Source organism: Cyprinus carpio, chromosome B10 (genome assembly GCF_018340385.1).
Source record: "Cyprinus carpio isolate SPL01 chromosome B10, ASM1834038v1, whole genome shotgun sequence".
Taxonomy (NCBI): Eukaryota; Metazoa; Chordata; class Actinopteri; order Cypriniformes; family Cyprinidae; genus Cyprinus; species Cyprinus carpio.
Window position 1 is genome coordinate 20,139,198 of NC_056606.1, and position 14,196 is coordinate 20,153,393.

Sequence of the window (14,196 nt, forward strand, 5' to 3'; positions counted from 1 at the left end):
TTATGCCTGAAATTGATGCACATGCTTCATCTTTTTTTCCTTTTTATTTTCTCAGTGCCGGATCGCTGATATCTTTTCACAGCATGGTTGTACATCAATTATGATCATTTGCTTTCTGGCTCAAACATAAAGTGCGAGCGTTTTTTTTTTCTTTTTTTTCTTTTAATGAGGTGTGAGCGGGTGCAGATGCGGGAATGGGTCTTCATGTGTGCTTAGCCTACTGTGTTCACCGTAAAATATATATTTTTGTATAATTATATATATGTTCATCTTTAGATTTTTATTTATGTATATGTTAATTTTAATATTATTATAGAATGAAAGTTTTTTTTGAACAACTGGAATGGTGCCCCCCTGGGAGTTGGTGCCCTATGCAAACTGCGTACTCTGCGTATAGGGAGCAGCGGTACTGCTTGTTGCATTAGTATACAATACAATTTCTCCCATTTAGGTAAAAATAGCACAAAATCACAAAAATCACAAAAATAACTTAAATCCAAAGTTTTGGCATTAAACTCTAAATGGTGCAGTCCGATAGGTCAAACTTAATCTGACATAATGACATCATCATATGGCTCAGCTGATTGGTTCTTTTTTGGATCAGCAGCCAATGAGCTTGCAGCTCAACATTCAAATACTTAGCTAGTGCTTGCTGTAGCAGTTGCTTTAGAAACCCTCCACCTTCCCCAGCTCCACCTGTATGCGATATGGGGGTTATTTCATATATGTTATGTGCAGCAGCAGTATTTCTTACATGCTCACAGTAGCATGTTGAGGGTGTATTGGCAGTAGCAAGTATCGATACTTGCTCTGCAACAGCAGCAGGAGCTTAGCAGATCTATTCCACCAAGACCAAACACCTTAACATTGTCATGTACATTACCATGCCAATTGACAGAAATTACTTTTCTTAAAAAGTTCTTATTTAAATTACATTGATTTTAACGAAACTCTTAATAATGCACCTGTTTTAAACAATATATTTACAAATAAGAATAAATGTTAAAATTTCCCCAAAGTGGTAATCACAAACAGTTCAGTAGAAGGAATCCAAGCAAGAATCTCAACGGCAGAAGTGTTTCAATCGAAACTACTTATTTTGTACCGAGTCATCATCCGCTAAAGTAATTTGTAAACAATTTGCTTGGCACACCTTGACTCTCAAACCTAACTGCGTTTCTCAGACTCTGCCAGAAAAAGCCTTCTGCTGCTGGGTTTCTGGGCCACTCCAGCACACTGTGTCCACATAGGCATCGCCGCAAGTTTAGGATTCTTGACTGCCGAAGAACCGGTTCCAACAAAACCAACACCATCACATCCACGCCCTCTTCCAGCAGCCTTTGTTGTGCTAGAAAAGCTGCTATCTTGAAAATCCCACTTTGTACAAATCCCTCCGTCAGGACAAATATTGTCTTCCTACTCTGGTTTACGCTCTGATTTAGGTTATCCATGATCGGTATACCAGGAGTCCAATCTCTTTCCGCCAGACAGAGTGGACGAACTCGTCTTCCTCTGTCTTCCAATTCAAAACGCAAGTGGTTCAGTACCCATTCTGCCACCAATGGATCTTTGGTGTCATACATTACAAAGGCATCATAGGTGCAGTCATTCGTCTTCAAGTAATAACTTTTTATTTTGGCTCTCCAGAAATTATAAATGTACGATATGTCCCAGTAGAACACATGTATCACAATAGTTGTAGACATCATGACAGTGATGATGGATAACGTGAGTACATATAGGATTTGAGCAATACTGTTGTTGATGCAGGCATTTTTTAAGTCTAGACTGACCATTGGATGCTCCCTTTTGGATTCTGGAAGGTCGCACAAGAAATCTGTTGCAAGACGAGGAAGGACAGTCTTACTTTTCTCTAACCAGAGAATGAAGTCCAGAAGGTCACAGGTGCAGTGGATAGGGTTTCTCTGCAGGTTCAGCATGCGTAAGTAGTGATCACTACCTGTCTGGAAGGATGCATCGCTGATGTGATGCAAGCGGTTGAAAGCAAGACTGAGGATCAGCAGGCTTTTGACATCTTCGAGAAAGCTGTGATCCAAATTGACGATAAGATTATGGCTCAAGTCTAAGACCTTCAACGAGCTTGTATGCTTTGATAGTTTTCTAGTGACCTTACTCAGTTTGTTCTTACTTAGATCCAGAGTCTCCAACTCGGGTAAATATTTGAGCTGTTCCCACTCAAAATTGGCTAGAGTGTTCCTGCTCATGCTAAGATATGTTAGCGTCCTTGGAAAATAGCTAAATATATCGTCTGGTATTTCACTAAGCTTGTTATATGATATATCAAGGTGTGTTAGGTTCGAGAGAGACTTAAAAAGACTTTTGAATCCACGGTCCTTCTTCCACATTATATCCAGTCGATTGGCTTGAAACTGCAGTTCCTTCAGTGAGTCGCTCTTCAAAGTCTTGTTGGTTAGTGAATTTATCTCATTCCAACTGAGGTTGAGCACTTTGAGAAACTGAAGGTTTTCCAGGAACGTCAGACTGTTCCTGACACCTGCCACCTCAAAGTAATGTTTGTTGTGACTTAAATCCAAAACTTGTAATTCTTTCAGTTCATTTAAGGCGGAATCTGAACGCATGTAGACTCTGTTGTGAGACAAGTCAAGGTACTTTAGCCTGGGGAAGTGAGTGAACTCTGTACCATTGAAATATGAAGTAATAAAGTTGGAGGAAAGATTGAGACAAGTGATGTTTTCTGCTCCTGTGAAGAAAAATGGATTGATATGGTAAATGTTGTTCCTGCTGAGGTCCAAAACTGGTCCTGTTGCCAGGCATTCAGCTTTGGTAAATGGAGGATAATGGCGGAACTGTTCATTTGTGTGAATGTAGGGGCCTTCACGGCGGTTTCCTTCATCGTCATCAGAAAGGACGTCACTTCTACACTCCTGTCCCCAAAAAGGACTTGTGAATGTTAGCCTGTTGTCAATCAATGAAATCAAAGACAGGTTGTGAAAGTTCCTGAACACAGATATATTGAGATGTTGTAAAAAGTTGACTCCCAAGTTTAGAACGGATAGGTTTCTCAAACCAAAGAGAGGTTGAAGATCTTCCTCACAAAGACTGTTGAACATATAGCCTTCTAGGTGAAGTGTTTGTAGTGATTCCAATCTAGCAAAACCTTTCGAGAGTTTCATTCTATGGTAAAATTTTTGAGATGGATTATTGTATGAGAAATCTACAACTTCCACTTTTGGTAGAACACTAAAAAAATGGCCGCTTTCAAACTCACTTATCAGTGAGTTGAAGGAAAGATACAAATACTTTAACATAGTAAGGTTCTTGAACCATGATGGGTTGATCGTTTGTAAAGAATTCCCAGAGAGTCGTAGGTCTCGTAGTTTAGATAGTTCACTAAAAGCATCCGGATGAATCTGTAGAGCGTTATTCTTTGTCTGACAGGTAGTGCATGGGAATGGAGCGGTGAAACAAAAAGGGCAGTTTCCAGATAAATCAAGAACTCTCAGATTTGTTAGGCTGTTCAGGTCAGAGACATGAACATATTCAATCTTATTCAGGAGAAGTGAAAGTCTGCAGAGGGATCTGGGTAAAGCGTATGGGATTTTTTTCAGTCCATTTCTAGACAATTTTAGCTCAGTTAGATTTGAATGTTGAAATGTTTCATTGTGAATTTCCAGTTCTATACTGACATTATGATAGCAATTCTTATTTAATGACAAAACTTTCAGTTTCTTTGTTCCTGCTAAATCTGATGGTCCAATTGTCTTGATTTGGTTGGAATTGAGGCTCAGCTCTTGCAGTCCGGGAGGGAGGTCTCCTGGAAATACTGTAATCTTATTATCATCAAGAAGCAATGTCTTAAGATTAGCCAATCTTGAAAAAATCCCATTCTCAAGACATTTTTTAATCTTATTCTTTCTGAGGTTTATTTGTGTAACATCAGTCAGATTCCAGAAGGCGTCCTTTGGGAGGTATTTTATTTGATTGTCCGCAAAGTTTAGTATAGTTGTATTCCAGATCAGGTTTTTCGGAATTCTTTTCAAAGATCTTCCCGAACAGTCCAAGGAGACAGAGCTGTTGGAGAGTGTCACATCACATGGAAGCATTCTCCAAGCCCAGATGAGGCCTTGAGATGAGTGGACAGTACATATCAAAATCAACAAAAGTATCATTTTCTTAATTGTTTGGGGACTCCTGTGAATGAGAGAGTATATTATTGGTTACTTTCTGAAGCTGTCCAAATTGGGTATATGCCAAAAAAAAAAAAAAAAAAAATCGAAAAACTTAAAAAAAAAAAAGATTTTTTAAATGGTTTCGAAAGAAGTATGTTTATGCTCGCCAAGGCAGCATTTATTTGATGAAAAAACAGTAAAAATATGAAATATTTTGAAATATTTTTATAGTTTAAAATATCTATTTACAATCTTGACATATTATAAATGTATTTATGTGATAGCAAAGCTGAACTTTCAGCAGTTTTCTGAGTTCACATGAAATCATTTTCAACATTTAAAAGTTATTATATATATATTATATATATATATATATATATATATATATATGGACTATATATATATATATATATTAAAAGGTTTCTTTGATGACTAGAAAGTTCAAAAGAACAACATTATTTTAAATGTAAATCTTATGTAACATTATAAATGTCTTTACTGTCACGTTTGAACAATTTAATTTGCCTTACTGAAAAAAATATAAACATAAAAAAGTGACTGATTCTAAACCGTTGTGTAGTTGTATAACAGATCAGAAAGTGTACTTACCAGAGCAGTCTGTAGAAGAGAAAGGCATGGTAAAGGAATATCAGTCAGCTTATATGGATTCCATTTTTTTTTTTTTTTTGACAGTAGTTTCCTCTTTTAAGTTTCAGAATACTTCTTTATTTCCCTTCCAGTTAACCAAAATAAATGCACAAATTTAATCTGTGTGCCTTAAAGGGATAGTTCTCTCAAAAATGAAAATTCTGTCATTGTGCTTAACAGATCAGTTTGTAGAAGAGAATGTCATGGTTAAGGAGTATCAGTCAGCTTATATGGATTATTTATTTTTTATTTTTTTTGACAGTAGTTTCCTCTTTCAAGTTTCAGAATACTTCCTCATTTCTCTTCCAGTTAACCAAAATAAATGCACGAATTTAATCTGTGTGCCTTAAAGGGGAAGTTCTCTTAAAAATTAAAATTCTGTCATTGTCTACTGACCTTTATCATTGTGTTTTTGGACACCATTGACTTTTAGTGCATGGGCAAAAAGAATGTACAGAGCCTCACACATGGCATGCAGGAAAAGAATAGTTGGCTAAATCGTGTGCACGATTTACTATTTCATTCCCTCGATTTATAAATTATGTGCACGATTTACTATTTCGTTCCCTCGAATTATAAATTGTGTGCACAATGTACTATTTTGTTCCCTTGATTTATAAATTGTGCACACGATTTACTAGTTTTTTCTTGCATGTCACGTGCGGGGCTCCGTAAGAATGAGAAATTTCTCAAAATATCTTCTTTTGTGTTTCATAGATAAAAAGAAAGCCATACAGGTTTGGAACAATATACGCATTGTATATACATGCCTATTTGAAAGACCCTTTTTGTAGTTAGATGGTGTAAATTCAAAATTGTGTTTATTATCTTCAACAATATTACATGTTACAAGAACTTGCAGAAAATAATTGCAAAGAAAACATAGGCAGTCATATTGTGCAACTGAACCAAACCAAAATATCAAAAACCTAAAGAATAGTAAACACTCAGCTCAATAGCAGTCCTTTCTTAACCTTCTAATCCTACTTGATGCGTCAGATCTACCATCTTCGATTGAAACAGTGACATTGTGACCATTGCCGGCAGATCTAAACAATAACCTGGTCTGCAAACACTCAGCAGTCTGTTTCTTCTGTTTGCACAGCTCTCCAGCAATGGCTAAAATCCCCCCTAATCAGCTCTACAGACACCGGGAGTATGCAAGGCCAGACTGGCACTCATTGCATGCGGAGCAGCGAGTACATTAGTATGCCGTGCAGAAACACAGCGACTGTGAGTGGACACTCCAGCAATTAGATGCATAGCACTTTATGTGAACCCGCAGAGGTGCCAGTGCTCATATTCTGCTCAGCACCTGGGGGCAGCTTTCATGCATTGCTTTCCAACCGCTGCTACGTGTTCCACATACAGATCAGACCATTATTAATTTTAAATGTTTTGTATCCATGCCACAGTCTTTGGTATTTCTGATCAGTAGGGATGAGGTATGGGGATGAACAAGGCACGGTTCATTATGTAGTCATGTTTTACTCTGTAATTTGTTGTTTTACTCCTTTCAGCATCATGCACTGTGTTAGTGCTGGTGTTTAGTTGTCGTTGTTTTATGTGTGGTGGAAATCTTGAGTGTGAAATGTTAGGACTTTGTTTACTAGAAATTCTTTCTGATTGCACAAGAGTGTGTTAGAGAAGTGCTCATGCCTGGTCTGAGACACAAACAAAACTCATGGGATGTGCTACTGTTACTACAGTACTTCCTTCAACATATGAGCAAAGCCTTACACTTAATGTGAGTAATGAGACATAATAAGTACAATCTTTTTTGACAATGGTTTCCAGGGTGCATCCTGCACTTTTCACCTTTTCCACCATTCATGATCCGGTGGGGTATCTGAGCCTGAGGGGGTGTTGAATTCTGCCCAGGGCGTAATGTTTGAGCTGAGAGGATGAGATTCAAGCTCTTGAGGAATAGTGGACTGCAGTTCAATAGTATTGGTGATTTGCACAGGGAAAGAGTCACTTTTGCTTGCATAGAGCTTTGTTTTTGTATTGTGTGTGACTGGGTTTCCAGATAGCATATGAAAAAAAAAATGTATATATATATATATATATATATATTATATATTATATATATATATATATATATATATATATATATATATATTAAATTAAAAGTAAAATAAAAATGTGTTTTTTTTCTTTTAAATTCTATATTCTATAATTTTATTATTTAAATTATATATAATTTAAACTATAAAGTACTGATATATGATAGCATTTACAATGATTACAGTTTAAAAATAATAATAATAATTTACATATAATTATTAAGTCTTTTAGCAGTTTAAAGTCTCAGGTAGAGCCTTTTTTTTTTTTTTTGGAAAACAAGCAGTTATAAATAAAGTTCAAGTCTAAAAGGGGTAAGTTTTTTTGTCAAATAATGCAATAAATACTCTATTGCAATAATGAAAAATTCATCATTTTCTTGATGCAAAATACATCTATTATTTTTCCTCGGTTTTGGAAGGAAATGTGATTTGAACATTCACCACAGATCCCTGAAAATGCAAAAACGTACATACAGTAGCAGTCAAGTCTTTAAATGCTGATCTGTTGTTGAACTCGAAATTGAGCAATTGCAACTTCTCCAATTTTAGGGCAATCATAGCTTTGACTGTAAATTAAAACAGACATTTGTTCTTTCGTTAAGTTTACTCATTGTACAGCTATAGTATATACTGTATGTTTACTCAACCATCTTGTTCTGGATCTTAAACCATCAATAGGAGCACTGTGGAGAATTACATCAGTCTTTATTGAAGTGAGAAGGGAATCCCAAGACCGTTATAAATTCTCATTAATCTCTTTTAAAAGCCCAGGCCATGGGAGAGACTGATCTTTTGCTACTTTAAAAAGATGCCCTTCATAGCTCAATTAGTCTGTCCTGATTCCCAAAGAAGCAGTTATTTAATAAGGCAAAGATTAAAGAAACTAATTATAAACCTTTCATTTGTAACTGGGAGATGGACCTTCCAGTTGCCCATATGAACGTGTTAATGTAGACACAAAACTCCACCTGATGACTCATTCATTATCTGTTACTGTCCCTCCCCCATCACTTCATACATACTGGATCTCTAATCTGGATTAGTTAATTGGATGCTCTTGGACAAATGATTAACAATCTACATTTTACACAAGGAAGAAATACTGGATTATGCAATGCCATATGCCCATAAATCCCCATGGCACCATGTTTAATTGCATGTACTAATTTGTTTTTAATTAATGAATTTATTTCTTTATTTGGGGTGTGGTTAAAGTCATCATGAAATCAAAACATCATGAACTTTTTTCTCTTGTCTTATTGTGAATGTTTCATTGGTGCACATTGTGCCAAATAAAAATAGTCATAAATCAATCCAATCAATTCCTGATGGATAAAATCAAGTCCTGCCCAACATTTCATTTACAAGTACAGTGCAGACGTAAAACGGATTGCAAATGTGATTTCATGTTACATCATTTGAAGACCAATAAATACAAATAAAACCAGTAACATTCAGAAAAAAAAGTCTATTATTTCATAGTTTTGGAAAATAAATAACCAAAAGGTCACAGAGAGAGGTTTTCATCGGTTGGTATCAGCCCTGCATAAACATGCCTTTTTCTTTGAATGTGCACAAAGTTCTCAATTGGAAATTTGATACATTTCTTAAATTAATAACAATTTATGTCCTTGAGTATATCTGCTTAACAGTTACATGCTCATAGACCACTGATGAATCATTAACATGCAACACAATGTACATATATTACAATTAAACACCATTTCATCATTCATCATAGCATATGACATCTGTCATGGGTAAACATGTCCAGAACAAAATAAAAAATGTTTCCACATTGTATATTTACAGTAACTTTTTTATATGCATACAGTACATACATTCTTTCAAAGCACAGCATGCAGTTTCTCCATATGATACGTGCTTGTGGATAAAAATAATTATCTAAGGAAAATGATTCAAAGACCGATCTCAAAGGTGCAAAGTTCACTGGAAAGTTTTGGCGTGTTTTCAAGAAAACGGCGCTGTGGTCAGACCAGTTGCATTTATTACATTCAATTATGCAGACGTTTATGAAAGCTAAACATTTTCAGGCTTATATTTTTTGCACCAGAATCTACATTATACAGTCTCAACTGACCGCTGGAGCTGTGACCAAGTGTTAGGCACATGTTTTTTGAGCTGTGGTGCTCACGTGGTTTGGACACAAGTTTGAATCTGGTTTGCAGCATTTTTCTTCACATAAATCTCTTTGAATAAAAATGTTCAAGACACTGACTGTGAATCAGTGACACAGAATAAAAATGGGAATAGCTATAAATAATTAAAAGCACATTTTATGAACAGTTGAGTTTTGTGCTATTATAGTTGTGCAAGTTTGCATAAATAATGCTAGAAATATTTCTTTCTTTTTAAAACAATCTCCTTTTTAAAGTGTTTTGTACGTGAACAGTGCTTTGGAGGCTGTTGATTTAGAAACATAATGTCACAGTTCAAGATCTATCCGGGGTTGTTTCTCCTTTTCTTGCTGGGACTCTGAGAAGTCTCTGCTTTGAGATCTTTGTATTGTACCTGATGAGCAGATTTTGCACAACCATGTTGTGAATCATGCAAAAGAATGAAAATATGTCACTTATCATTGATCACTTACCAACTGGATATCTGATGGAACTCTAGACAGGAAGTCCAGCAGCTCATTGTTCTCAATGTTGTAGGGGTCCCGAAGTTTTTTGGTGAATTTATTGATACCTGTGTGGGACATGAATGTTTTATATCCTACTAATATGCAAAATATTATACCCTAAATCATTACAATGCAAGAACACATCTCGTGTATAAAAAAAATGCATCAGATTATGCCATTATTCATTTCAACAAACTAAGAAACACTCGGAATAGTAAACCATTGGGAAAGTGTTTAGCAAAAGCAATAGGATTTCTCACCCCAGACCAGCACAATGAATCGTAGTGGGATAAAGTATATTAGCGTGGCACCAGCACATAGCACCGTTATTGCTAACCAGCTCAGAAAAGGCACAGACCAGTTAAACGTGCTGAAAGAGAGAGACAGCATGAGAATGAATATATAACCATGCATTCATGACACAAAGTTAATGCTACTAAAAAAGGAAGCTTAGAAGATATAAATAACATCCAAGTTTCTCACTTCTTCACTCGTTCCCCAAAGCAGGCCACTTCATCCAGAGCGTTTTGAACTGTTATGATCACATCTTGAACTGCATAGAATTTATCCAGGAAGCCCTTTTTCTCAGAGTCCTGTGGTTGAGCACACATGCACATGGCAAGTTACACAACAGAATTCATTTTGTCATACGTACACTGATTTTGAACAGTTGTGCTTTGGTCTGTAGAAAATCTTCCAGTAAGGTAACACAAGTTGTTTAGTTGCATTATAAGAAATGAAAGATGTGGGGGTGGGGAAGCTTTTGTTTGCGGTCTGGTGTCTCGTAGACTAAAAGGTTAGTTGGTGTAGCTTAGCACAAAAGCAGCAAGTCTCCAATCCCAACCGCAGCTTCATTAATATGGAAAAGAGGGCCTCTGAATGGAATAATGTTAAACATTAGATTCAAATTCATCTCAATCAAATGTCAAAAGTGGCATTCAAAATATTGGTAAGTCAAATTTAAATTGAGAGCTTTCCATATTCTGATTCTCGTTGTTTTTTTTTGTTTTTTTTAAATGTTCTTAGCACTTTTGAATGTTTTGAGAGTTAAAATTTACAGTTTTCTTACTGGATAATGGACCATAAATACTAAAATCTTCACATGGTGCGTACATAAATAGATTTCAAAAGCAAGTAGCAAAGTAGTCAAGCTGATTCCACTTTCTAGAATGTCCATATAATAACATTTCCCAGTCCTTTTATAACAATAAACAAGTTACTATTAATTACTTAATATGATAAATATATCAACTAATGCTAATGAAGAAAAATACAGTTAATTGTAAATTCATAAATAAAAAAAAAATAAAAAAAAAAACATGAGGCAGTTAAGGGATTTCATATTATATATACTCAATATTCAATAAATAATTACACTATCAAAGGTTTGTAAAAAAAAAAACATTTATTCATGCATTGAATTTATCAAAACTGACGTTAAAAGACATTTGTCATGTTACAAAAGCTTTATTTAATTTCAATTTCTATTAAAAAAAACAATTATATATTTCCACTCATCAAACAATAATCCTGAAAAAACGGTTTCACAGTTTCCACAAAAATATGAAGTAGCACAACTGTTTTCAACATTGATAATAATAAGAAAAGCGTCAAATCAGCATCAAATCAGAATATTAGAATGATTTCTGAAGGATCATGTGACTCTGAAGACTGGAGTAATGATGCCGAAAATTCAGCCTCGCATCACAGGAATAAATTTCAAATTATATTAAAAAAGAAAACAGATATATTAAATTGCAATAATATTTCACAATATAACTTTTTTACTGCATTTTGATCAAATAAAAACAGCCTTGGTGAGCAAATTAGACTTATTTTAAAAAACATTAAAAAACCTTATCAAACTTTTTCAAACTAAAGTCTTTTGACTATTAAAGAATATATCCCATCCCAACTTCCTGTATCAACAAGAAATACAAATTTCAGTTACACTTTTTTTATGGAGTAGGTTATGTTTGATGTATTAGACTGTCATTTTTCATTAAAATACTGGCGATTCAAACCATGCCAGCTTGTGTTTTTCCCTTGTTTGATCGTGCCTGACAGCTTTTATTCTGCACCCCAGGCTTCACCTGCGTCGGGTCGGACGGAAAATCAGTGGGACGGGCTTAGAGTTGTGTTATTCTTTCCCCAACAACTTTCAGAGTTGGGGTTCAACAAATCAATTGTCCCCATAAATTAGCGGGAACAATTTCTGAAAGCTTGGAGAGCGATACCAACCCTCGGCGTATTTTCATGACCAGCCGGCAGTAAGCTAAGTGCAAACATATGTCCAAGCTTAGCCCGGGCCTATGAGGGGTCCTTAAGAATGGAAAACAGGTGTTTGGGTCATTTGTGCCAAAATACCCAAGTTAGCTCCCAGGGTCAAAGATCAGGCCGCTAATGGCTGCCTTGTGGCGCACACAGGGTTATGGGAACGCGAAAAACGGCTGGAGTTAAACATCTGGGATATGTTGAATATATTTGGCAACGCAAGCCTCAGGTGCAATTAAACTAAAGCACTGACACATATATTAAACTGTGTGTCCGTACGCCAACCTTTCAGCTGTCCCTGAAAGCTCCAGCTAACACACAAGACCACAAACGATAGAAATGGTAGATTTCCTTCAGCCATGCATGTCACCAAGTGGACAGACGAGTCTTAATGAGTTGATAAGGAAATAATGAGGCTACCTTTCTACATAGACGTGCATGGTTACCTTGTCATCTTTGTCATATTCGTCATCCACATCCTCAAGAAGGTCCTCCATCGCTTGCTATGAAGCAACAAGAAAAATCACAAATGTGATCTTTTTAATATCTCAGTGGATTATGCTAGAACGAAAGCAGAAACTTTGCTCTCCTGCTTCTATACCCTAGAAATCTCACAAGCTTCTCCTCTAGAGTTTCAGAAGAGATCTTTAAACTTTGCTCAGATTTGTCAATAAGAACTTTAATCGCAACAAGTATGAGATCTTAACGTTAATTTAAACATTTCTCATGAAATTCTTACAAAACTAAATTATCTGAGCTATGCTATATGCATTAATTTTTATTAATAATAATATATTATTAATAATAATATATTATTAATAATAATAATTACATTTAAAATACTTTTATCTGAATTTTATCAGTTAAAAATGTTTCATGACTTTTTAATATTTTACTAATTTTTCTATCTTTTCCAGGCCTGTAAATCACAATTTTTTACCTATGATAACCCTGTTTTGAACACATACTCTATGTAAAGAACCATCTCATTTGTATTTTTCTCATCAGTTTTAAAAGAAACATCGGAGATGAAGTTGATATCTAAATAAAACAACCGAGAATTCCATTAAGTCTCTCAAGTGATGAAAGATCAACCTCTGAGCAATAACATTTTCCTCTGGGGAGTTTAGAATGTCATTTAAACACTCACACACAGACTGATGACAATCTAATGGCAACTGTTCCGCCATTTATTAGCCATTAGGCCACATATGAAAACATATGCATGCGGCTCACATTGGTGACAGACTGTATATTTGTGTCAATCTCCTTCTGAATGTGAAAATGATTCTCTCTCCGTATCTGTCATGTGTCCGTCAACTGAAATCCAGCTCAGAAAAAAAGTAATATAAAATTTTTTGAAATTCATGCTGGTCATTATGATAATTCCATATTTTAAGTAGTGGAAAATTATTATTTTATTGTTTTGAGATTTATCTGATGCACATCACTACTGACTCTTTGACTGGCTACTCCTGAATAAAAATGTAATTCAAATTTTGATGGCTTAATTGGGAAGTGAACACCCTCTCCAGAAACGCTGCACATTGAAAGTCATCAGCACTCATTCCACGCCATTTTAACAATTAATATGGAATCAATTTGCAGGGAGTTCTGCGTACACACTTAGTGTGATTGGCAACATTTCACGATGGCATGAAATTAGTTTGACACAATTTAATTGGAAAATGCGATAAGTAAATACACCAGGTAAGTGGAATGGCACATTTAAGAGCTCATATATCTGCGCTACTTTTAATTACCTGAAGTAATTGGAATAAAAACATTCAATTCCAGCTGTGTGCACACCTTTAAAAACCTAACTGTTTATTAACCAGGAATTGTTGACGGTTAGTTCAAATAATCAAAGATGGTTTGGGTAGGGTGAGACATTGCAATTTCCTGTGACGGCCTGCAACAATCATGTGCTTAGAATGAGCTGGAGATAAATGTCACAGATTTAGCCCTCATTAGACTGGACAGTCAACATCCATAAACACACTCACCACGCTCCCCTCGCGCGGCTCCTTCCCCGAGGCCAGCAGGAAGTAATTCCAGGTCAGCAGCAGCAGCAGGGACAATGGAACCATGTAGATCTCGAAATTCCAAACCACCACCACAAAGATCTGAGCAATTGCAACAAAAAATTGTATATTTTTATATCATTTTATCATCTAAATAGATGTCTCGCAATTCCATTTTCATGATAAAAATTCCTAGTTACAATAAAGATATCTGCTAATGTTTATAAGTAAATATAGTTCATATTGAATATTCAATAAATATTTAACATTTAATATTAATAATCAATTAAATATTCAAAAATAGTTATATAGTAGTATAGTAATAGAGTTAATTATAATTACTGTGTAGTTTTATGATTTCCAGATATGTGACTATGTGTATCTATCTA

General features: G+C 35.4%; 2 protein-coding genes across 3 annotated transcripts in view; both read right to left on the reverse strand.

The window, feature by feature from the left end:
* Positions 1-671: 671 nt before the first annotated feature.
* Positions 672-4,879, reverse strand: tlr8b (toll-like receptor 8b). The gene is made up of 2 exons (XM_019111515.2): positions 4,761-4,879; positions 672-4,173 (listed from the first exon to the last, which is right to left on the reverse strand). The coding sequence occupies exon 2, from the start codon at positions 4,149-4,151 to the stop codon at positions 1,113-1,115; it is 3,039 nt and encodes a 1,012-aa protein (XP_018967060.2). The 5' UTR covers positions 4,152-4,173; positions 4,761-4,879; the 3' UTR covers positions 672-1,112.
* Positions 4,880-8,102: 3,223 nt separating this feature from the next.
* The window catches only part of LOC109097897 (multiple C2 and transmembrane domain-containing protein 1-like), a 28,923-nt gene continuing 22,829 nt past the window's right edge, over positions 8,103-14,196 (reverse strand). For both annotated transcript variants that reach the window (XM_019111516.2, XM_042733114.1), the window contains 6 exons: positions 13,790-13,909; positions 12,230-12,286; positions 9,993-10,102; positions 9,770-9,879; positions 9,477-9,574; positions 8,103-9,397 (listed from right to left, as the gene is read on the reverse strand). In XM_019111516.2, the coding sequence (XP_018967061.2) occupies positions 9,326-9,397; positions 9,477-9,574; positions 9,770-9,879; positions 9,993-10,102; positions 12,230-12,286; positions 13,790-13,909 (567 nt within the window). In that variant the 3' untranslated portion in view covers positions 8,103-9,325. The remainder of the gene's footprint in view (positions 9,398-9,476; positions 9,575-9,769; positions 9,880-9,992; positions 10,103-12,229; positions 12,287-13,789; positions 13,910-14,196) is intronic.